Genomic DNA, 24,410 nt, shown 5'->3' with positions numbered 1-24,410 from the left:
AATACAGAGTTTCCACGGGTTGGATAAATCTATTTCTTTGTAGTCACATTTATCCCAGAAATGTCGGTACAGTCGATTGTCTTTTGCCATATAATCTGGAAATCGTTGTGGGTTAGTTTTCACCTCTTCTAGTTTCTAGGATAGGTAAGAAGAAAACTGCCAGATTCGCTCAGATCGCCAAAACGACAGCGGAAAATGGTCGGGAACTACTACCTACATAAACTCACCTCTTATACCTCGCTGTTGTTTATTATTCTTGGAGCTTCGATCAACGCTCCAAGAATAATAATCAACTAAGCTTTTCGATTCGACTTTTATATCGTCCAATACGGTACAAAAACGTGTTTTACTTAATTCATTGACGTACTCAGACGATAAAATTATATTATCGTCACAGAATGTAAAGTAACGCGGTCGGTTAAATATAAATTATTGTAATAAATTAGATGTACCTAATTATTGTGTACAGATTAGTAGAGATAATTTAAATAAGTTTTTAATAAATTATTGTAAGTGTCTTAATTTCATATAGGTTTTTCTTCGGTGTGCACTCTCATATGTTGTTTCAAACGATCTGCTCGGGAAAAGAACTGAAAACAATTATCACACTTGTAAGGCTTTTCGCCAGTGTGGGTTCTCACATGTCTTTGCAAAGTTCCTGCTCTGCTAAACTGATCAAAACAAATTTCACACTTATAAGGTTTTTCTTGATTGTGCAATTTTAAATGTCGTTTTAAAGAACATGTCTGAGAAAACAGCTTTAAACAAATTTCACACTGATGCGAAGGTGTCTCTCCATTATGCAATACCATATGCCGTTTCAAAGCACCCCACTGAGAAAACACCTTAAAACAAATTTCGCATTTGTGAGGTTTTTCGCCACTGTGAATTTTCATATGTTGATTGAAACTAACTGCATGAGCAAATTGCTTAAGACAAATTTCACACTTGTAAGGTTTTTCGCCACTGTGCATTTTCATATGTTGATTGAAACTAACTGCATAAGCAAATTGCTTAAGACAAATTTCACACTTGTAAGGTTTTTCCCCAGTATGTATTTTCATATGTTCTTTTAAGGAACCTTTATGAGCAAGCCGCTTAAAACAAATTTCGCATTTTACAGTACTTCCTGCGGTGTGAGTCCTCATGTGTTGTTTCATATTATCTACTCGAGAAAACTGCTTAAAACAAATTTCACACTTGTAAGGTTTATCACTACTATGAATTTTCACATGTATAAGTAAGTTCTTTCTTCTAGCAAACTGTTTAGCACACATATCACATTTTAATGTTTTTTCTTTGGCAGATTGACCCGTCTGTTCTTTCTTAGGTGAATGTATGCCAATTTTTTTCATAATTTCGAAACTGTCCTCCTGGGGAAAATCTAAAATAAAAACAAAAATATATAAAAACGTTATTCTGCAAGAAAAAACTGAATGAACAAACTACGGATAGTCTAAGATACGAAATAAGTTCGATCTGCACCGATCTGTTTAATGGATAAACATTATTAGATATGTAATAGGGAACTTGCACATTTTTTTTATTACATAATAATCAGTTTTGTATAAAAATGAGATTTCCAAAATTTCACGCTTCAAAAACTTATAATAACTTAGAAATACACATTTAAAGTCTTTTGTATTTTAAAATAGTTCAAACGACCCGTGACGTCACATAGTTTAACTATATGGTTCCGTTTATGGTTAGATTTAGGTATATTCTGCTGCTTTTTCTTTAGTTTATTGGCCTCCACCTACTTGAATATTTGGCCAGCTTGTTGTCGCGGAATAAAGGAAAAATATTTATATTCTAATGACATTTATCGTATGTCATTGTAATAATATATACCAGTTTGTTGAGATTGGAATTTGATATAGTTATTGAAGGTATAGTTTTTCTTTATATAGTTTTCTAGAAAAATAATTATATAACGGAATTTTAGAAAAAAAAAGTTTATTTATTCTATAGAATACAGAAATTTGATTCACATATGAGCAATTTCAAAACATTCTTCTACACAAAATCCGTGTTGATCAGGACATTTTTCGCAGTGATACGTTGTCTGCTTTTTAATTTTGTTTTCGGATCATATTTTGCAACGCTTTTTCTTTGTTCGTCCATTATTAACCATAGGAATTTTTGAAATACTATGTCTGGAGGAGAGTTTTTGTGGATTTTTAAACACAAGTTTCTGTTTTTTACAATTTGAAGGGCCCGGCATACTTTCCGCCATTTTGAATCACGAAACTACTGCAGCAAAGAACGGGTAAAAATTTTTGACACATTAAGTCCTCACTCACACCCTGACAAATATTAACTAAGGTCTGCATCATACTAAGCAAAATATACCGTCTTAAAAATCAACGGGTTACGGTCCCCGATCTGAGTCATGCGCACCTAGCAAAAGACCATTTTGACTCCCTATTGAAGTCATGCGCAGCGAAAGTGTTATGCAGGCAAAGACTCACAAAGGGTTGTAGCACTATTAGAAGAAGAAGAAGAAGGCGTGTCTTTAGTGTGTAATCTCAAATGCATTTTCAAAGTTCCTGCTACGCTAAATTGCTTAAAACACATTTCACACTTGTATGGCTTTTCTCCAGTGTGTGTTCTCAAATGTCTTTTCAAAGTGTCTGTTTTACTAAACTGCCTAAGACAAATTTCACACTTATGCGGCTTTTCTTCAGTGTGCACTCTCATATGATGTCTTAAATTACCTGATTCTCTAAACTGCTTAAAACAAATTTCACACTTGTAAGGTTGCTCTCTAGTGTGTACTCTCAAATGTCTTTTCAAAGCACCTGTAGTCATAAACTGCTTTAAACAAAACACATAAGACTTTTCTCCAGTGTGCACTCTCAAATGTGTTTTCAAATCTCTTGCTTCGCTAAACTGCTTAAAACACATTTCACACTTGTAAAGGTTTTCTCCAGTGTGCAATCTCAAATGGTTTTTCAAAGAGTGTTCTTGAGAAAACACCTTAAAACAAATTTCACATTTGTAAGGATTTTCTTCAGTGTGCAGTCTCAAATGACTTTTCAAAATATGTGCTGTAGTAAACTGCTTGACACAAACATTACACTTATAAAGTTTTTCTCCAGTGTGCACTCTCATATGTGTTTTTAAATTACTTGATTGAATAAACTGCTTAGAACAAATTTCACACTTGTACGGATTTCACACAAATTTAACACTTGTACGGTTTGATGGAGTAGATCGACAAAAGATGTTAAAGCAACTATTTATGTTATGGATACCCAATACGTTAAACAGTTAAACTTATGCGAATGACTTTGGAGGGTTCCAAAGCTATGGTGAGAATAGATTGAGATATGACGGAGGCATTTGATATTGATAATGGAGTTAGACAAGGTGATGCGTTATCAACTTTTTAATCTAACTTTAGAAGCTGTTTTTTAGAAAATTGGATATAAACGGCTGTATTAATACAAGATCTATGCAAATATTCGCATATGCGGATGATGTTGCCATAATAAGCCGCAACAAAAGGGTATTAAGCGAAAATGCTATAGAACTGAAACGAGAAGCTGTTACATTTGGTACATATATAAATGAAAGCAAAATAAAATACATGGAGTGCACAAAGTCGAATTAACATGAGAATTTAAAGGTAAACAACCATACCTACGAATATGTCTCCAATCTTCCCTACCTAGGCTCAATAATAAATGACAACATCAGTCAAGTAATACAAGCACGGATTATTAGCGGTAATACCCTCTCAACCACTGATGAAAATCAACTGAGAAAATGTGAGCGCAAAATACTAAGGCAGATATTTGGACCAACCCAATGCAACGATGGTTCGTGGAGAATTAAAACGAACCACGAGCTGGATGAACTAATGCAGAGCGCAGATATTGTTAGATTTGTAAAGTCTCAAAGAGTAAGCTGGCTTGGTCACTTAGAAAGAATGCCAGATAATCGAGCTGTGAAAGTAATCCAGAAATGGAAGCCCCAAGGAAATAAAACAAGAGGAAGGCCCCGTAACAGATGGATAGACGACGTAGAGGGGGATATTAAAACCATGAACATCAGACAGTGGCGAAGGAAAGTATCCGACAGGGAAGAATTGAAGAACATTGTTAAGCAGGCCAAGACTAACAAAGGGTTGTAGCGCCATTAGAAGAGGACGAAGGAGAAGCACCATCCTACTTTCACATGAAATTTATCAGTCTCTCCCACACCTGTCGTAACACTAGTCGTTACTCCCTCATACATCTCTCACAATCTTTACATATTCATCAGGGACTCCTTTCTTATTGAGTGCCCACCAAAGAATCTCTCCAGGATCTCCATCATATGTTTTCTTAAGATCAATGAATACCATATGAACGTTTGTTTCTTTATTCCTGTATTTTTCCATCAACTGCCTTATAATGAAAATTACATCTGTTGTTAATCTGCCCTGGATAAAGCCAAATTATCGGATATTTAGGTTTCTTCATGTATCCGTCTCTCAATAATTATTATTCTCTTCCATATTTTCATCATGGTGTGACTAAGTAGTTTTATAGCCCTGTAGTTTGTATATTGTTGTATATCTCCCTTGTTTTTGTAGACAGGTACTAATAGTGATGTAACGAATGTCATTTTTTGAACATTCGCGAATACGAATGCGAATGCGAATATCTGCTACCGACATTCGCGAATGCGGATGCGAATGCGAATGCGAATATTCTGTTCTTTTAATTTGTGTCTATTATTATTGACATGTTTTATAAATTTATAATGATAAGCTTTACTACATAATACCAAATAATAAAATAAAGTGAAGCCTGATAATGTGATTATACAAGGTAAAGTTACTATTTCTTAATATAAAGAAGAAAAGAAATTAACAGATTTTGATTTTGTCAACCTAATATTATCTTCAAATTATTTTTTTTTCTGATATTTATATTCGCAAAACATTCGCACAAATTTCTCGAATGCGAATACGAATGCGAATATGCAAAAATATGCGAATATTCGCGAATGCGAATGCGAATACGAATATTCGTTACATCAGTATAATATACTGCTTCTCCATTCCTTTGACACTTGTTCAACTTCCATAATTCTATTAATAGACTTTCTAGCCAACTTGTTCCTGTCTCTCCCAATGCTCTGCATATTTCCCCAGGATTAGCATCTGGTCCGACTGCGTTTTTTTCTTTATTTTTTTAAGCGCTTGAGCTACTTCCTCGTTTGTTATTTTGGTGACCATTGCTGTTACTGTCTCCATTAAAACTGTTCTACAGTGTGTAATCTCAAATGCGCTTTCAAAGTTCCCGCTGCGCTAAACTGCTTAAAACAAATTTCACACTTATATGGTTTTTCTCCAGTGTGTGTTCTCAAATGTCTTTTCAAAGTATCTCCTTTACTAAACTGCTTAAGACAAGTTTCACACTTATGCGGCTTTTCTTCAGTGTGCACTCTCATATGATGTCTTAAATTACCTGATTCTCTAAACTGCTTAAAACAAATTTCACACTTGTAAGGTTTTTCTCCAGTATGCGTTCTCAAATGTCTTTTCAAAGCACCTGTAGTCATAAACTGCTTTAAACAAATGTCACACTTATAAGGCCTTTCTCCAGTGTGCACTCTCAAATGTGTTTTCAAATCTCTTGCTTCGCTAAACTGCTTAAAACACATTTCACACTTGTAAAGGTTTTCTCCAGTGTGTAATCTCAAATGGCTTTTCAAAGAGTGTTCTTGAGAAAAGACCTTAAAACAAATTTCACATTTGTAAGGATTTTCTTCAGTGTGCAGTCTCAAATGACTTTTCAAAATATGAGCTGTAGTAAACTGCTTGACACAAACATTACACTTATAAAGTTTTTCTCCAGTGTGCACTCTCATATGTGTTTTCAAATTACTTGATTGACTAAATTGCTTAGAACAAATTTCACACTTGTACGGATTTTCTCCAGTGTGCACTCTCAAATGATTTTTTAAATTGCCTGCTGCGGCAAACTGCTTGAAACAAATTTCACACTTGTAAGGCTTCTCTCCAGTGTGTCTTCTCATATGCATTTTCAAACTTCTTTTTTCACTAAGTTTCATAGAACAAATTTCGCACTTGTAAGGTTTTTCTCTAGTATGTACCATTAGATGTTCAATGTTGGTTTGAGAAAATTTCTTGTGTCGATCTGTGTATTTTCCTTGTTGAGATGAATGTGCAGGAAAACTTTCCATAGTTCTCATTTCTTTCTCTTCCTGGGGACAACCTAAAATACAAACCAAGTATAAAATTTTACTGGAAACAAAAATTATTGCAGAAATAATTTTAAAAAATTATTTTTAAACTCTCATGCAGAAATCAGACTGCTATTTATCACCTGTCATAATTCCTGTCATCTGACATATTCTACATCCATACTCATTAAAACGCCTATTTGGTGATAAATAGTAGGCTGATTTTTGCATGAGAGTTTAATCTCTGTTAGGAGAGTTTAAGTCTGTTCTGTCGGACAAAATACATGTGCCGTTTTCATGGTCTGACCGTTCCAAATTTTTAACCTGTTCCACAATTAAAACTTCCCTGTTCCAGTGTTCCCATATATCAAAGTTTGTCTGACTAGACACCCTTAAGCTATTAACAAATTTTCAGCTTGCTATTAATCAACTTTTTTTTCATACGCGGGATCCAGACCTATTAGATCTTATTCCTTAGTGAGCTCGCACACCAAAGCAATATCATACAGAAATCGCATAAACATGCATTTCGGAAAGATATGCAGCGAGCAGGGTTGCCAGGTCAGTTTTTATTTCTTCAGTAGTTTTGCTTTAAAAAAATCAGTAGAAATCCGTAGATTTTTTGAAGCCATGTATAATACAGTAAAACCCAGGCCCGGATGTTACTAAAAACGAGTTTTCGTCTGCCGAGCGCATGACGTCACTCACAGAGTAATCGCTGGCGGGATATAAGGAAACCAATATAAATAACGTCAAACTTCTCGTATTTTATTCAAATTACAAAAGGTAAAAATCTGAAATTTACACAGAAGTTACTATATATGTAAATACAACTTTTTGTCCAAGAAATTTTAAAATAATTACCCACAAATTAAAATTAAAAAAGGTATTTAGAAGACCAAATAAATTTGTATAAGTAACTTAAAAACTAAACAAGTACATAATTACAAAATATGTTCGAGCATTATTTTAAATATTTAGTTAGGTTTGAATAGAGAACATAAAATAAATAAGTGCTGTTTTCGAATTAACGTTTGTATAAATAAAAGTTTTATTCCTATACTTATTACTAAACTTAGGCAAATATGCTAATAAAAACGTATAAAATATGCGCATATGCAGTAGTTTAAATAAAATATGCATGTTGTTTTCACCCAATTTTGAAAAAAATGTGAAAACTTTGAATTTATTTACGTATGTCTGTCCGTACGTCCGTCCGTAGACACAACTCTTCCGCCATTATACCAGGTAGAATGACAAGTAAGGTGTCGAATGAAAGCTTATATTCCAAGGATGGTACTAAAGGTGAGAAATTTGACCTTTGAAGTCCTTGAATAGGACTTCCGGTTTTAGAGTTGCAACCGGAAGTACTGTTTTAAAGTCACCGGAATAGTACAAGCGATATATTATTCGATGCGCCTTAGCAAGTATACTACGATAACAAATATATACTTCCGGTTCCATGACTGTCTGTCCGTCCATCCGTGAATATAACTCCTCCGTTACTAATACAGATAGAATGACAAATGAGGTGTCGAATGAAAACTTATAACCCAGGGATGGTGTTAAAGATCAGACATTTGACATCGGATTTCCGGCTTTAGAGTTGCAACCGGAAGTACCTACCGATTTAAAGCGATATATTATTTGACGTGCCTTAGCAAGATGAGAAGAAATGTAGAGATACTTTTGGTTCTTATATAATTTTCGGTTAAAAAGTTCTAACCGTAAGTGCCATATAATATAATCGCAGAAATAGTACCTGTGACATAACAATCAAATCGTATTAAAGAGTCGAGCTTGAATCTTTGAAAATTAAAATTTAAAAGAGAATTAGGTGTTGAAAATTCTGGGAAAATTCTTGTAACCTGAACGAGGTTACGAGACGGTTACTACAGTTTCCCAGAATTTTCAACACTTAATTTTCTTTTAACTTTTAATTCTCTGAGGGCGATTTCCGGAATGGAAATCGAAACTCAAACGGTAGTATTTAAGAAATGTAATTTTCGTTACACCAACAATTGTGGCTCAATCCCATATACACATTTTAAGAGCTTTTTATTGTTTTCTAGGTCAAAATTTTTTCCATTTTCTTTTGGTAGCTCTCTGAGGGTAATTGATCTATTTAGTTCTTTTATGCGAATGAACATTCTTGTTCTAAAGAACAAGCGTTTTGCCTTTTCGGGGCATTGAATATCTACACTTTGCAACAAAAGACTTTTTATGAAATTTTCACCACATACTTATATCCATCTTTATTATGTGCAGCAAAAAATACCCTGTTGAGACTCTCAATGGCATTCATGAATGCAGAAGATGGTTTTGACAAACCACCCACGCTCAAATGATCTAACTCGCTTCGCTAATTCTGCAAACTTTCACATGCGTGCCTTAAACGTGTACTTTTGACACTTATATCATAAATAGCTATTAAACTACGCAAATTTTTCTTTAACCGATTCTGTATCTTTTACAGTTAGAGCTCCATTTTCCCGCCCCCTATGATTTCCCGGAAATCGGGAAATTTAAAAATGAAGGGAAGAAATTGGTTTTTAATTATTTTTCACTCTCTTTTTTATTTTTCTATTTTATCTTCATTATTTTTCAATGCAATTAGTGTTAAAACGTATAAATTTGTTTAAATATTGAACATATTTAGAAACATTCAAAAATTTAAAAGAAAATTTTAAAAACAGGAAAATTATAAATTTGTGTTTAATCTGAATTTTCGTTGTTTTTATTATTGAAATAAGTTTTAGGACAACATAAATTGTTCAGTGTTTGATCTTTCCAGCTGATTCCTTTTTTGTACAGAAATTTGCTGAAATTATAAACACACGTTCGCTTTCTGTTGATGAAGGTCGGAAGGTCTGATGTTTTTTAGTGCAGTGAGTAATTTTGTAAATGTCCGGTCAGCTGATTTGAATTGTCGTACAACGTGACCTCTTTTTTAATGACCGTTTATAATTTTTCATCGCATTCTTCATAAACATAAATTTAATTAAAAATTAATATTTACGATAACGATATAATCCTGGACCCTTCAAAATGAATCAGATCTTTTGCATAAACAATAGAATGTTTATGCTTTAAAAATGTAACTAAAAAATGAAATATTTTAAGTGGAATTTGTTTCGAGCTTCGGTCATATGTCGTATAATCCGTGTATAATATTAATATACGACATAATATGACGGAAGCTCAAAGCTCACAACAAATAAGAAGTCTGGAAAAGTCCTATTTAAAATGAAATATTTAAAAAAATCCCTGGAAATCTGTAAGAATACCCGGGTATCAGGATTTCTATTTTTGTACTGATTTCCCGGGAATGGACCTCTACGTACAATTTATGAGATTTCTGTATAGGCATTTTAAATAGGGACACCTTGTAACATTTTTAGTAACTTACGTTTCTCTTGAGGTTGAGGGCGTTGAGGCTAGTATAATTCACTCACAAGTTGAGACGTTTGCCTCTTTTTCTCAAGAAGTTTTCGATTCAGTTTAGATGTATCAAAACAAACTTGGGATAGGGGTAGATTCTGGGTAGGAACCGCATCGTCTTTCAAACCACGATAATTTTTGGGAGTGTAACTAAGAAGTTTATGTCTTAAATTGGTTTCATAATCACTCTCCAGAAAATGTTTGGAACAAATAACAGCGGTTTTAACGTTCACTTTGTCTCTTCTTTTTGTAGCTGTAACCACTGCTTGCACAAACTAGAGTCTTATGGGAAATCGGTAAAACTTGACGCTTTTATCACACGGATTTTTCTTTGACTGATTGTCAGAATTACACGTACACACAGCACACCTCATTTTAATAAAAAAGAAGCCAAAAAATCTCAAAAAAACACAATTAAACGAATTTATAAGCGAAAACGTATGTCAAACTGTACGCTAACTTTTAAAACAACTCTGCGAGTGACGTATTTCGCGCCAAGGAGGATCCGCCCACAAATGTGCACCATCCTATCTCTGGTTGAGTGTATCGTGAGTAAAACCTGTGTTAGCATCCACCTGTCAAAATCGGCCACCTGTACTAACGGCCAGTTTCAAAATTCTCTAAACCAATTATATGTAGATTCTTTTTTGTTTATGACCTGGTATTTACGGTCACCTTTATAATACGGACGCGGCCAAATAAGCTCATATTTTTAAAGCCTTCATAGAAATTTACCTGTTAAGCTTGTCACGCACGAAGAGCTAATTAAGTATTAATCATTTCTAATTAATAAATTGAAAACAAATTAATGCTTACCTTACCTTATTTATGAAACAAATCTATTCTGAACAATTCCCAGCTGAACTTACAACTAAGAATCAAGTTCCTAAAATGTTATGTGTATCCTGTATTACTATATGGATGTGAAACCAGGGTCATGAAGGTTAACATGATAAACAAATTAGAAGCCTTCGAGATGTGGTCATATCGTAGAATGCTCAGAATATCATGGGTTCAACGCATTTCAAACAGAGAAATCTTAAACAGAGTAGGTCAATGCGAAGGTGACTTAATGAAGATGATAAAAAAGAGAAAATTTGAATATCTGGGGCATATAATGAGAAGTAGCATATACAGGATACTGCAGTTACTGCAGTTAATACTCAATGGAAAGATCGACGGAAAAAGAGGAATTGGTGGGAAGAACCAACTCCAAAGAAGAACTCAACACCAAAGTCTAAATATCACAGCTCACAACTTAACAAAACACTTCTTCTTCTTCTTCTTGTGTCACTCCTATTGAAGATTGGAAATCATCAAGGCTATCCTGACTTTGTTTACAGCTAACCTCAAGAGTTCATTAGTGGTGCAGCCAAACCACTCTCTCAAATTCCGTAACCATGACATTCTTCTACGATCTGCATTCCGTTTTCCTTCTATTTTGCATTCCGTTTTCCTTGCATTATATTTTGAAGTAATGCGTATGAATTATGTTCTCTCATCAGGTGACCCAAATATTTGAGTTTTCTTCGTTTTATCGTTAACAAAATTTCTGGGTCTTTTCCTATCCTTCGTATTACTTCAGTTTGTGACTCTTTCAACCCAACTTATCTTCAGCATTCGACGGTAGCACCACATCTCGAAACTTTCAATATTTTTGATGTTGTTCTGTTTGAGAGAGCAGGCCTCTACACCGTATAATAGTGTGTTAAATATGTAGCCTCTTAGCAGTTTTAACCGTAGATGGATGCTTATATTTCTACTGCAGAAGAATTTTTCTGGTGCGACCGTTGAATGTTGAACATAAGTTGGGTTGAAAGAGTAATGAAGTAATACGAAGCATAGGACAAGCCCCAGAAATTTTGTTAACGAATAAACGAAGAAAACTCAAATATTTGGGTCACCTGGTGAGATGACATAAAAATATGCATTACTTCAAAATATAATGCAAGAAAAATAGAAGGAAAACGGAATCCAGGCCGTAGAAGAATGTCATGGCTGAGTAATTTGATAGAGTGATTTGGCTGCTAATGAACTTTAGTCGGCTGTAAACAAGGTCAGGATAGCCTTGATGATTTCTAATCTTCGATGGGAGTGGCACAAGAAGTGTTTTGTTAAGTTGTAAGTTGTGATATTTAGACTTTGGTGTTGAGTTTAATAATTAAATATGAGGTAAACAATAATTTGTTTTTAATTTATTAATTAGTACAGATTTATAATTAGCTCTCCGTGCGTGACAAGCTTAACAGATAAATTTCTATGAAGGCTTTAAAAATATGAGATTATTAGGCCTAGTCAATACTATAAAGGTGGCCGTAAATACCAGGTCATAAATAAGGGATTCTACATATAATTGTCTTCTTCTTCTTTCTTCTTGTATGTAAGCTTTAAAGCTTGTTTCTTCTTCAATATTAGCCCCCTAAATTGTTTAAATTATCGCACCATCTTTTTCTTGGTCTGCCAATACTTCCTCGTCCATTTGGTGACTTATACATATATGTAATTGGCCATTAGTATAGGTGACCGATTTTGGCAGGTGGCCGTTGACGCAGGTTTTACTGTATTATACAGGGCTTAAAAAATCTACTGATTTTTTGAAAGCAAAACTACTGAAGAAATAAAAACTGACCTGGCAACCCTGATGTTGAGTGTTTCATGTTGCGTTTGGATATTTGTGCGAGCCATTTTGTTTGCTTTGGTGTGCGAGCCATTACAGTTTAATACACATTGACAACTTCAATCTCTACTGATGTTTTTTTCTTATGTTAAAAAGCTTACCTGCAGCGGGAGTCCGTGCAATATAGTATTCTATTATCGTTTTCTATCGACAAAGGCGATAATAACGTGAATTGGCACTCCGCGCGGATATCGTTTTGGTTCGGTATGTTTCGATCTCTCTGTTCCGAATATAAAAACATTAACCTATTGGTTCTAACCAATATCATTTTTGTTGTCTTATCTTTGTTTGTAACACATTTTAAAGAAAGAAAATACTATTCTATGGTTTTTAATTGTTTGGGTTGGCAGTCTAATGGGTTTAATCGTCGCACCCTGCAGTTTATTCTTGTTTATTCAGAATAAATTATTCTTTATTGTCTTGTTTATTATGTTATGCCATATTCGCTCCGTGCATGACTGACGCGACACCTAGCGTAGTCGCCTGACATTTTTGGAGACCACAATTTGATGTTAAACATATGATACACATATGACATAGTTGACGTTAATATGTAATATTTCTTTACCATTTTTGTTAAAATTTGTTTACAAACAATAAGTGTGTTTGCGGAGACAGTCAGAGACTAGTCCACGATAAGTGGAGTATGCGCACTTTAAAATAATATAAATAATACTGTTGATAGATAAATATACAATGTATATTTACTATTAATTAATTATTAATATACTGGTATATTTATGAATAAACGATAATACATTAAATAAATGTAATATGGAATTAAAGTGGGCATGCGTTGTCGTGGACTAACAGTCACCTACAGGGTCCGTGAACGAACATAATGACACTGACATTACAAAATTCACCAAAATTGTCAATATTTCGCCGCTACGGGAGCTGGCATAGTTTCGTGTATCCCCACCATGGCCACGCACAGAGCGAACAGACAAAAAATTTTCGGTTTATGCGTTGCATGCTGTTATTTGAAGAGTCTTATATATGTCTTTTAAACATACCTAATGGCCGAGATTTGAAAAACTGTGTATCGAGTAAATGTTGTTAGTAGACCTATCGTCATGTATTAATTTTTTACTTTTTATACCTAATGGTATATAAATAAAATGTGATGTTATTAACTAGATTGATTTAAAAATTCCCACTTAAGTTGTCCTTAATTTGCCCTGCAAATATAGAGACTTTTGTCATATTTATGTATAATATATTTCAAAATACAAAAGCTATATTTTGTTTATTTTTCACTACTACATATGTGAAAATTTGTTAATTGAGATGTATGCACGGAAGAAAACATCCAATTTATGACGCTGAATGGATACAACATCACCTCTTATTTTTGTCGAAAGTTCCATATCCATGGAGGATCCATCATCTACATCAAAGCGGATATTATTAAATTCAAAACATTAGATGTCTCCAACTTTAGTGAAGAAATGGTGTGTGAGTGCTGTGCGATTTCTCTGTTTATAGCCAATAAGAAAATTTGTGTTATTAGTGTTTATTGTTCGCCATCAGAAGTTCAGAGTTTTCTGTATAAATTACATAATATATTGGAGCTATGCAGTAAGTCACATCATGATATTTATATTTGTGGGGATCTAAACATTGATTATCTTGTCATGTCTAATAATAAGCAATCTTTTAACGAGTTTTTAGTAAGTTATAATCTGAAAGTCACGTCTGAGGTTCCTACAAGAGTTTTCTTAGATAAAGTGGGTAAAACATCATCTACAAAATTGGACTACATATTGACAAATATCGAACAACATCTTTATACGTCAAATGTTTTCGAGGGGCACTTCAGTGACCATAAAGCATTTTCACTTAGTGTAAATTTGCAAGCCAATAAAGTATCGAAAAAAGATAAAAAAACCCATCAGTTACAGGGATATGTCAGATGAAAATATGATGATGTATAAAGCAGGGATTTCTTCTACAGTTTTTGATGAAGTTTATTCCCAAAAGAATGCTGAATATGCCACAAATTCATTTGTTAGCATTTTAGATTACAATCTAAATTTATATTGTCCAATAAAAACACGGTATAAAGCACACAAAACAAATAAGGTTACATGGATAACAAATGAGGTAAGACACGCTAGTGAAAATCTACACTGGATAGCAAAAAATATAGGGAGTCTCGAGTCTCAAGATACTTATAAACAGGCAAAAAAAGAATATAATTCTCTATTAATAAATACTAAAAAAACTTTCATAGTGACTTAATTAATCAATCTTACAATATACCAAAAACAATTTGGAATTTAGTAAACAGGGAAACTGGTAGGCAAAATAACAGGTCTGATATTATTCTACATTATGATAATAAAATTATTACCAAGTCTTCTGATATTGCTAATTCGTTTGCATCATATTTTGCTACAATTACGGAATACAATCTTCAAACTCATTTTGGCACATCGTTGCCTTCTTCTTGTACTACCTCAAAAATTTGTAACCAAACATTTCTCTTTTTACCCGTAACTCCAATTGAAATAAAAAATACAATCGATCAATTAAAAAATAAGCCTAGTACTGGTATTGATACCATATCTGTAAAAATAATAAAACTGATTAGTGATCATATATCGAATCCTTTAACCCATTTAGTTAATCTCTCAATAACAACCAGCCAATTTCCATCCATATTGAAAATGGCAAAAGTTATTCCAATCTTCAAAAAGAACGACCCTCATGATATTTCAAATTATAGACCAGTATCTGTCCTTAGCATAATTTCCAAAGTAATAGAGAAGATTGTATACAACAGAATGTTCAATTTTATAGAAGAATACAATTTATTAACTCCAAATAAACACGAATTTAGACAAAAAAGTCGACACTCACGGCTGAATGCAGCTTGTTTGAGCGTATTTATGATGAATTAGATAGTAGAAACCACGTGGCAGGTCTATTTTTGATCTATCACGAGCTTTTGACTGCTTAGACATAACATTTATTCGCCATAAATTATATAACGTTGGTTTTAGAGGGAAATTTCTAGAATGGGTAATAAATTTCTTAAGTGACAGGAAGAGTGTTGTTAAAATTAAAGAATCAAGCTCAGAACCATACACGACAAATAAAGGAGTACCACAGGAATCCGTGCTGGGACCATTATTATTTCTAATTTTTATAAACGATCTACCAGATCACATAAGGGCACTTATAATATCAATGTTTGCTGACGATACCTCGTTAATAGTCTCTGCACGTACACTCGAGGAATTAAAAATGACAATGAAGGCTGTTGTTGACTGCTTTATATGCTGGTGTAATACCAACAGACTAATATTAAACATTGACAAGACAGAAATTATTTATTTTCATTCATACAACTCATCTACCAATGACTATATCTTAACCATCCATGATAGAAACAATAATATGTTATCTTCCACTCACTCTACAAAGTTTTTGGGTATGTTCATTGATTGTAATCTGAAACAGTCAGAGCAAGTGAATTCAGTGAACATGAAAATGAATAAAGCTTTTTATGCTATATCTAGAATTAAAAACACACTACCCATATCGGCATTAATAAACGTTTATTATAGCCTTGCTTACAGCCACATGTGCTATAATGTAATTTTATGGGGGAACTCAGTAGATAGTACCAAAGTGTTCATTACCCAAAAAAAAAAAAATATCCGTAAAATTTTTAATTTGGATTATCAACAATATTGTAAACCAATTTTTATTAAACATCAAATTTTAACTTTCTACTGCCTATATATCTATAAATGTGTACTTTATGTAAAAGAGGAAATAAATACATTTTCAGTAAATGCAGACAATCACTATTACAATACAAACAGTGCTGAAACTTTACGAGTTCCTAAACACAGAACATCTAAATTTCAAAATAGCTTCAGATATATGGGACTGACCTTATACAACCATTTGCCACAAACTGTGAAAGAAATACCACTTTCCACTGAATTTTAAAAAAAATGTTAAAGATTTACTGTTAAGAAAAGCATATTATTCTATAAATGAATATCTGGAGGACAAACTGCAGTAGCTTCATATTTTACTTGTAAAAATGTTATTTTATATATTTTATGTTTTGTCAATTTTGTTACACTGTGAATATTGCATTATACACATTAATGTTTTTTTTATATACTGAATTCTGTAGTGACGTATCCTATACATTTATTTTGAATGTCTTAAAGGATCAATAAAGATGACTATGACTATTACCAACAATTAATGTTTTTAAATTAAAACTACAGTTAATCTTTTACCACTATTCTATGGCTGCAAAAAAAGTCGAAATTTTGGTTTCTAAAAATTGTAGCTGTGTGCAACTTTTGAACCATTAAGGAGACAATACTAAATATATCACTGAATTCTGCTATCATGTTTATCATATTAATAGGTAACATGTCAACAGTATTTCCACAATCTCAGCAAAATAAAATTTACTACACTCCTACAAGTCCTACATAAAACCAAAAACAGTAATTAGAATGTACACATCTACACCTAACGACATAACCTTAAAACTTTAATATCATCCAAAATCAAACTAACAAAATTTGCTGTCAACTCAACTTGCCCTTGAGAATTCAATATAAACGAAACTATCTTAATCATGCGACAATGTCAATGCACGGTGTGTCAAATCACGCCAAAGCGATAAAAACTTTTCTACATGTAGTATGTATACTATAATGCACAGAGTCCCGCTTCAGAACATGGCTTCTGTTGTCATAGATCATACTTTTCGTCTGTATTCCACTCTCTCCCTCAATATTGTCTCCAACAAAAAATTGAAGAGTACTGTTTACAGCGGATCTCCCTGCTTTAATCCCCTTTTAATTTCAAATTTTCCTGTTAGGCTTCCTTCCATCCTTGCCCTATTATCGGTCTTCCTTCATTAAGGTCATTTTTACTAGTCTGGGCTCAATAATTAGAACTCATAATATTTAAATAAACAATGAATGTAAATCTTAGTCGATATTACACAATCTTGGCCCAGTACAATATTGGATATTATTTAATATTAACTAATCTTATAATTCTTAATCTCTCTAATTAGGCTTTAAAATATGAAACTCCCTTAAATGTATTAAAACTCGCTATAGAATACACAAAGATATAAAAATGAGTTAACCTTGCATATTATGTATTGTAGGTATTTTTATTATTTGTCTCACCTGATGTATACTCCTTCAAGACTTCCAGATCCAGGGATGTAGATAACTGACTCTCTATAATATATCTTTGATCATCTTCAATAAACTCCTCTTTAATTTCAACTTTTACTTTCCTATCTTTAAAAAATAGAAATTACATTATATTGTTAAGTCCCGTTTTCATTAGTAGAGTTAGAGGTTGAGTAATCTGGGTACGAACTAGTAGTGGTTCTTTCATAAGTGCACATGTGCAAGTGTACTCCCCAACGAACTGTCAATACTGATGGAATGGCCTCGTCCACTTCAAACAGTGAAGCCAGATTGCGGCCAACTTACAAGAGAGATGTCCTAGAGAGAGACAGAAAAGAATCAGGGAAAATTTGGGCCGTGTAGTTTGAGTTGCCTATATAAACTTAAATTGGAGAAATGAGAGAGAGAGAGAGAGAGCGAGAGAGAGCGAGAGAGAGAGAGAGAGAGAGAGAGAGAGCGAGAGAGAGAGAGCGAGAGAGAGAGAGAGAGAGAGAGCGAGAGAGAGAGAGAGCGAGAGAGAGAGAGAGAGAGAGAGAGAGAGACAGAGAGAGAGAGACAGAGAGAGAGAGAGAGAGAGAGAGAGAGAGAGAGAGAGAGAGAGAGAGAGAGAGAGAGAGAGAGATACACTTTTGTGTATTTAAATACATCACAACTCTCTTCTTCATTAAAAGAAGTACTCGTTGTAATATTTCATTTTGGCATATTCTATTTTGTAGGTTTTAGAACAGCGCTTTAGAACATATATTTAATAAATATAATAGACCTGGATCCCGCATACAAAAAAAAGTTGATTCCATTAAGCAAGCTGAAAATTTGTTAATGGCTAAACGGTGTCTAGTCAGACAATTTTTAATGTATGGGAACACTGGAACAGGGGAAGTTTTAATTGTGGAACAGGTTAAAAATTTGGAAAATCAGGCTTTGAAAACGTTCCATGTATTTTGTTGGACAGAACTTCCAATTGATTTGTTACCATTTCATTAAACTCTCATGCAAAAATCAGACTGGTGTTTATCACCAATGGGGCATTTTAATGAGTGGAACATGAAGAACATGTCAAATGACAGGAATCATGTTGGTTAGTAATATTCTCCTTTTCATGACCATTTTTCAGTGCGTCACAAATTTTTAATTATGACATTTATTCTAACATGACATTTTAGTTAAATCTGACAGTTGTCACATTTTATTTTCAATTTGGAATAAAAACAAATCAATTGTGTCTATTGCATTTGTAAAATGGTATTTTCTTTGATTTGTATAGTCTTATAAAATTGTACAGATTATATTGATAATATTATTATGTATTTTATTTAATAATATAATTGTGAATTCACGGAGAGGGAAGCCCTCTATGCCCGCTGTGTTGAGGTATGGTGGTGTTGAATCCGGTCACGGACCAGATATTGTAAATCTTTTTGCAGAATATTTTTCTACAGTATATTCCACTCAAATATGTGTCATACCCAGTGACTCACCTACATTTGGTCTTACTAATCTGACTGGTTTCAACATAACTATATCTGATATTTATGTAAAATTATCAGAACTGGATGCGAATAAGGGTCCCGGTCCTGATTGATTGCCTCCTAGCTTTCTCAAGAACTGTTGTTTTATATTATCCAGACCTCTTTTTCACATCTTTAATCTATCCTTAAATAAGGGTGAATTTCCACAATGTTGGAAAAATAGTTTTTTAACACCCATTTATAAAGCGGCGGGAGATAATTCATTGGTGAATAATTACAGGCCCATTAGTATAATTAGTGTAATACCAAAGATAATTGAATGTTTTGTATGTGACTATCTTTTTTCTTTTAGAGGTCGTCTGACATATGCCTCCGATGGCACCGCAGCCTCATGGGCTTATTGTGCCAGCCATCCTACCTTTTATGTCACCCAATCCACAAGCTTGGTTCCACGTACCAAATTGTACATCCCTAGCATGGGTTGAGTGGCATATTCTGCTGGACTTAATTTTGGTTGTCCATAAATAGCCTGCCTCTTGTGATCCAAAGCCTCACACTCGTACAGTACATGATATGCTGTTTCAGTTCCCCTATTGCACAGTCTGCAATTAAGGTTCCCTTCGTACAGCCCAATTCTATTCAGGTGTCCTTTCAGGGCACAGTGACCCGTGAGAAGACCTGTAATTATGCGGAGCTGACTCCTATGTAATTTTATTAGTTCCTCAGCTCTCCGTTTTGAGGGTTCCCTTATTAAGGGCCTCCCCTGTCGCTGACCAGGTACGTTCTTCCAGTATTCTTTGTGTTTGTTTTTGACCCATTCCCTGACTTGTCCCCTAATTATTGTTTTAGGTACTCCTAGAGCAGGTTCTGGGCCCAAATATGAAGTTGATGCACCGTTCCTTGCCAGCTCACCTGCTTTCTCATTACCGTCTATCCCGGTGTGTCCTGGCACCCAGAATAGAGTTACACTATTTCTTTCGGCCAGTTCTTCCAGTTCTTGCCGGCATTCCCATACCAGGCTTGACGTCACTTTCGGGCTCATTAGTGCCTTCAGTGATGCTTGGCTGTCTGTGAGTATATTGATCCGTCTATTTCCATAGGCCCTCAAGTTGTTCATTGTGACACACTGCAGAATTGCGTACATTTCCGCTTGAAACACAGTTGTGTATGTTCCTAGTGAGAAACTGAGTCCTACATTCTCTGTTTCACTAAAAATACCGGCTCCAGTGCCTTCATCGGTTTTTGATCCGTCCGTATACCAGATCGTTCCCCTGATTTTGCTACTGATGCTGTTCCACTCCCTTCGGTCATTGATTTCTATTCCGAAGTTCCTATTAAATGTGTATTTTAGTACCATGTGGTCAGTGTATGTATCAGATATACTTACTCCACCTTGGTTCTAAATCTGATTATGCCCAAGGTTCTCGTATTTATCCCTTGGTTTTCCTTGCAGCCTGTATGCTCCCATCCTCGCTTCCCCTTTGATGAATATATCAAGAGGGGGTAGATCTAACAGGGTTTCCAGTGCCGCCGTCGGTGTTGTTTTTATTGCTCCCGTTATTCCCAAGCATGCAAGTCTTTGTATCCTGCTTATCTTGTTTATAGCGGTTCTTTGCTGCATCTTTGTCCACCATACCAAGGATGCATATGTTATCATGGGTCTCACTATCGTTGTATATGTCCAGTACGCCATTTTCGGACAGAGTCCCCATGTTTTTCCATGTGTGCGTCTGGTCAGCATTAATGTCGCACAGTGTTTAAAATTGAAGGAAACGTGATCGAAAGTAAAAAAAATAAATCTGAGAATGCAGAAATTAAGGGGTTTGTTTGTACTACTCATGATGCAACTTTTCAGCAAAAATTGATTTTTTAAGTTTGTTAGAGCCAGATGTATTAATGATCAAAAGTACAAAATTCAATATAATTTTATACATCAAATTTAAATCCTCAGAATATGCCTTTTACTTTGATTATTACTTCATTTATGTGGATAGCTAATGTAAAAGTAATTATTGGAGATAAAGTTAGCTTCACGGAAAGGTGATTATAATTTTGATATAATCGGCTGTCTAAAAACCTATACAATTTTTGACAAAATTAATGTTTGACAGCGTATTACGTTTATTGTGCCATCTTGTGCCACGTTAAATCCTTCACTAGATGAAAGATTACAATGTAAGGAATAAAAATATATATAACACAAACTGCGGAAAACTGCGCAACTGAGTACATGGCGCATTGCATCGAGCGCTGCGCGCGTTTAGTCTGAATTAATTGCATTCGTACGTATTGTTTACATGTTAGTCCAGGAACTGAAGCTTTTCACCTCGCAATTTTGACAGAATGGATCGATTTGTTTGAAAATTTGAGAACAAGTAGTGGATAGTCCAAGGATTCAAATCTATATAATGCCGAAAGGCGCTTTTATCATGGGGGTGGTTGCCACCCCATCCCGGGGGTGGAAATTTTTTATTATATTTTGACCGCAAAAGTTGATAAAAACATTCATTTTAAGCAAAAAATGTTCTATACATTTTTTTGATAAAATGAATAGTTTTCGATTTATTCGCTATTGAAAGTGTTAGTTTTATATCGAAAAAATAAGTGTTTTTCAATAATATACTAATTTACGATTCACTCAATTTTTGCTGTAGAAAAAATTTTCTCAAACCAATTTCTTGGGAATTAAATAACCTACAATTTCATGTTTAAACATTTTTTCGTATCTCTGATGCTAATCTTTCTATTCTGAAGAAATCGACATTTTTACCAAACTACAAAAATTCGTTATTCGCTTTTAACTCCAGTTTTTTACAAACTGATCTTTCTAAACCAGTCAAACTTCTAGAATCTATTAATAATACATAAATAAAGAAGAATGAATAAGGCCAATGACTAAAAACATCGCTAACTTACATTATTATGCTTCCAATTGGATTTCTCTTTTTTTTTAAATACATATATTGAATTTTTTACCGTAACTTTTCTATTTTTTATCTTAGAAAGTTAGGCGAAAAAGAATTTTGTAGGTTTTTATAAGGTCTATAATCCTGTTAAGAGGATCGGTACGTATTTTCGGCTGCAATGCTATTCAAATGGGGATTCATTTTTTTCGAATCCTGAGAAAACTAATAAGTATTTTTGAAAAATTTAAACGCAGAATGAAAGATTACGTTATTAGCGAGGGCCGAAAGTCCCTGAGAACTTCTATAATGTTTATTTTAATAAGTTACAGGGGTGAAAAAACTAAGAGAAAATTTAGTGTGATTTTTAATTTCAAATATCTCATTCAAAATAAACTTTTTATTTATTCTAAGGGACTTTCGGCCCTCGGTAATAATTTAGTCTTTCATTCTGCGTTTAAATTTTTCAAAAATATTTATTGGTTTTTTCAGGATTTGAAAAAAATGAACACAATGCCGTGGTAATATTTTCCAAATCTGTCTTTGTCTTACAACGCACTCAACCGAATATAATATTGTCAGCATATATTGTCAGTCAGACACTGACAATCAGTGACAATTTTAAATATTTGACATTGCATCGGGAATATTTTGAGAAATTGATTAAATATTATTGATATATAGTGTATTTGATAAATAATTGATTTAAGACGTGAACTTAATAAAAAGTTATTTATTGTGTATTATTTGTAGAAGATCCAAGCAGAGAATACATCAGATATATCCTGTGATCCAAGTATTTTGTTGTTAGAGATGTTCAAAATTGTACGCGTTCCAGAATAACAACATATTATTAAAAAATCACTTTAACACTTTTCCTCTTTTCTCGATTGATTATTAGTTTTTGTTGTACAAATAAATTATTACAATCACTGAAAACATAGTTAGTGAAAAAATTATCACATTTATTAACTGAATTAATAATTTGCAATTATAAAAATAACAGTTATCCAAGAACATTCAAAAGCCATCTCTTTAAATTAATTATGACATTTTCAAGTAGAATGACATTCTAGTAATGTTTACATATCCACACCAGTGTGAATTTTACTACACGTAATTTGCCGTGTAAAGACAGAAAAAGTAGGGATGATACACGTAAAATATTTGCGAATTATGTACCCATAGCCTTAATATTAATTCTTTTTAAAATCCTCAGTCGCAAAAAGAGGTGACTTTGAATGAATTGGTAAAGGTGGTTTTTGCATGTTATTACAAGTTTTAACTATCAATAGCTCACTCAATTTTTGCTGTAGTAAAAATTTTTGCAAACCAGTTTCTTGAGAATTAAATTAGCTACAATTTCATATTTAAACCATAGATATAAAATACTCTAGATTGCGCCCTGCGATCTTAAAATGGGTGACGGTTGCGACAGAGATAAATGAGCCTATTTGGTCGGTGGTCTCTTTTTAATTTAAGGGGAATATCGACGACGTGAAAATCCCACTTTATCGAGTAATATGTGTTGACAGTTGGAGCGGGTGGTGATGGGAAATGGTTTTTGGTCTTCGGACGTGGATAATCGTGGTTCGAATCCCATACCAACTTTACTTTTTTTATTTTTATTTAATCGATATTGCGTTTATTAGATATTTTTACATCTGAAAAATGGACCTAAAGTAAATCTAGCAGATAATAAATGTATGTATAGTAAGTTAATATTGGAATACATAATTTGTGAACTGCATAGTAAAATAAAAGTCATTCGTTATTAATATAAATTCGTCCTTATTCGAATGATGTGAATGTCTTGCTTCTACTTTTTTAAAAAATTGTAACAATAGTTTCATAAATAAAAATAATGTCTAATTACTTATAATTTAATCGGTCATTTCAAAAACAGCAAAGTCCACAATTTTCAGAAACTAACTTTTTGAGAGGAATAGACTCCTTTAAGATAAACGTTGTGTGCAAAAACACAAGAATCTACAGGTCGAGCAAGTCTCGTAAATTTCACGATTGCGAGCCACGCTTCACGCAACCGTGTTTGCGTACTTGTGTTTCGAGTTGCGTGGTCGTGCGGAGTTATATTTACCAATTCGCGCAATCGTACTTGAGACGCTGTGTCAGGTGAGGTGTTTGAAAATTTGTGTAACTTGATTGCCATAGATTAATAATATAGTATTACCGGATTGATTGATTGCTTGATTCTGTGGTGTGAAGGTGGTTAAACTTTTGTTTTATTTTTTTTTTGTTGTGTTTGTTTTTGTTGTTGCGAATATATCGCAGAAAGTTTTTAGATGAAGTAATTGTATGATGAAGATAACACAGAAAATACAAGAGGGCAGCATACTTTGCAAAACAACTGTTACAATTTGAAATCAACAATTTGTTAAGTTGTTGTCTTGCAGGTAAAAAAAGTGACTTTTTAAAAAAATTATATCTTGGAAACTAAAAATTATTTTTATTTATAATTGAAACATGTAAAAGTATAGTACTCTCAAAAAAATTTCAGCCAAAAATA

At 33.6% G+C, this 24,410-nt stretch overlaps 1 protein-coding gene across 4 annotated transcripts in view; it reads right to left on the bottom strand.

Annotated features, from left to right (window-relative positions):
* Positions 1-407: 407 nt before the first annotated feature.
* LOC126881440 (zinc finger protein 664-like) overlaps positions 408-24,410 on the bottom strand; it is a 53,885-nt gene continuing 29,882 nt past the window's right edge. For 2 of the 4 annotated variants that reach the window (XM_050645725.1, XM_050645726.1), the window contains exons 3-4: positions 17,503-17,619; positions 5,229-6,233 (exon numbers count right to left, since the gene is read on the bottom strand). In XM_050645725.1, coding sequence (XP_050501682.1) covers positions 5,248-6,233; positions 17,503-17,619 — 1,103 coding nt within the window. In that variant the 3' untranslated portion in view covers positions 5,229-5,247. Of the gene's footprint in view, positions 1,385-5,228; positions 6,234-17,502; positions 17,620-24,410 lie in introns of those variants that run through there. The other 2 variants (XM_050645728.1, XM_050645727.1) reach the window with 2 other exon arrangements.

The sequence above is a fragment of the Diabrotica virgifera genome, chromosome 3, assembly GCF_917563875.1.
Source record: "Diabrotica virgifera virgifera chromosome 3, PGI_DIABVI_V3a".
Classification (NCBI taxonomy): domain Eukaryota; kingdom Metazoa; phylum Arthropoda; class Insecta; order Coleoptera; family Chrysomelidae; genus Diabrotica; species Diabrotica virgifera.
The sequence above is the reverse complement of the archived record's forward strand: the minus strand, read 5'-3'. Positions and strand labels throughout refer to the sequence as shown.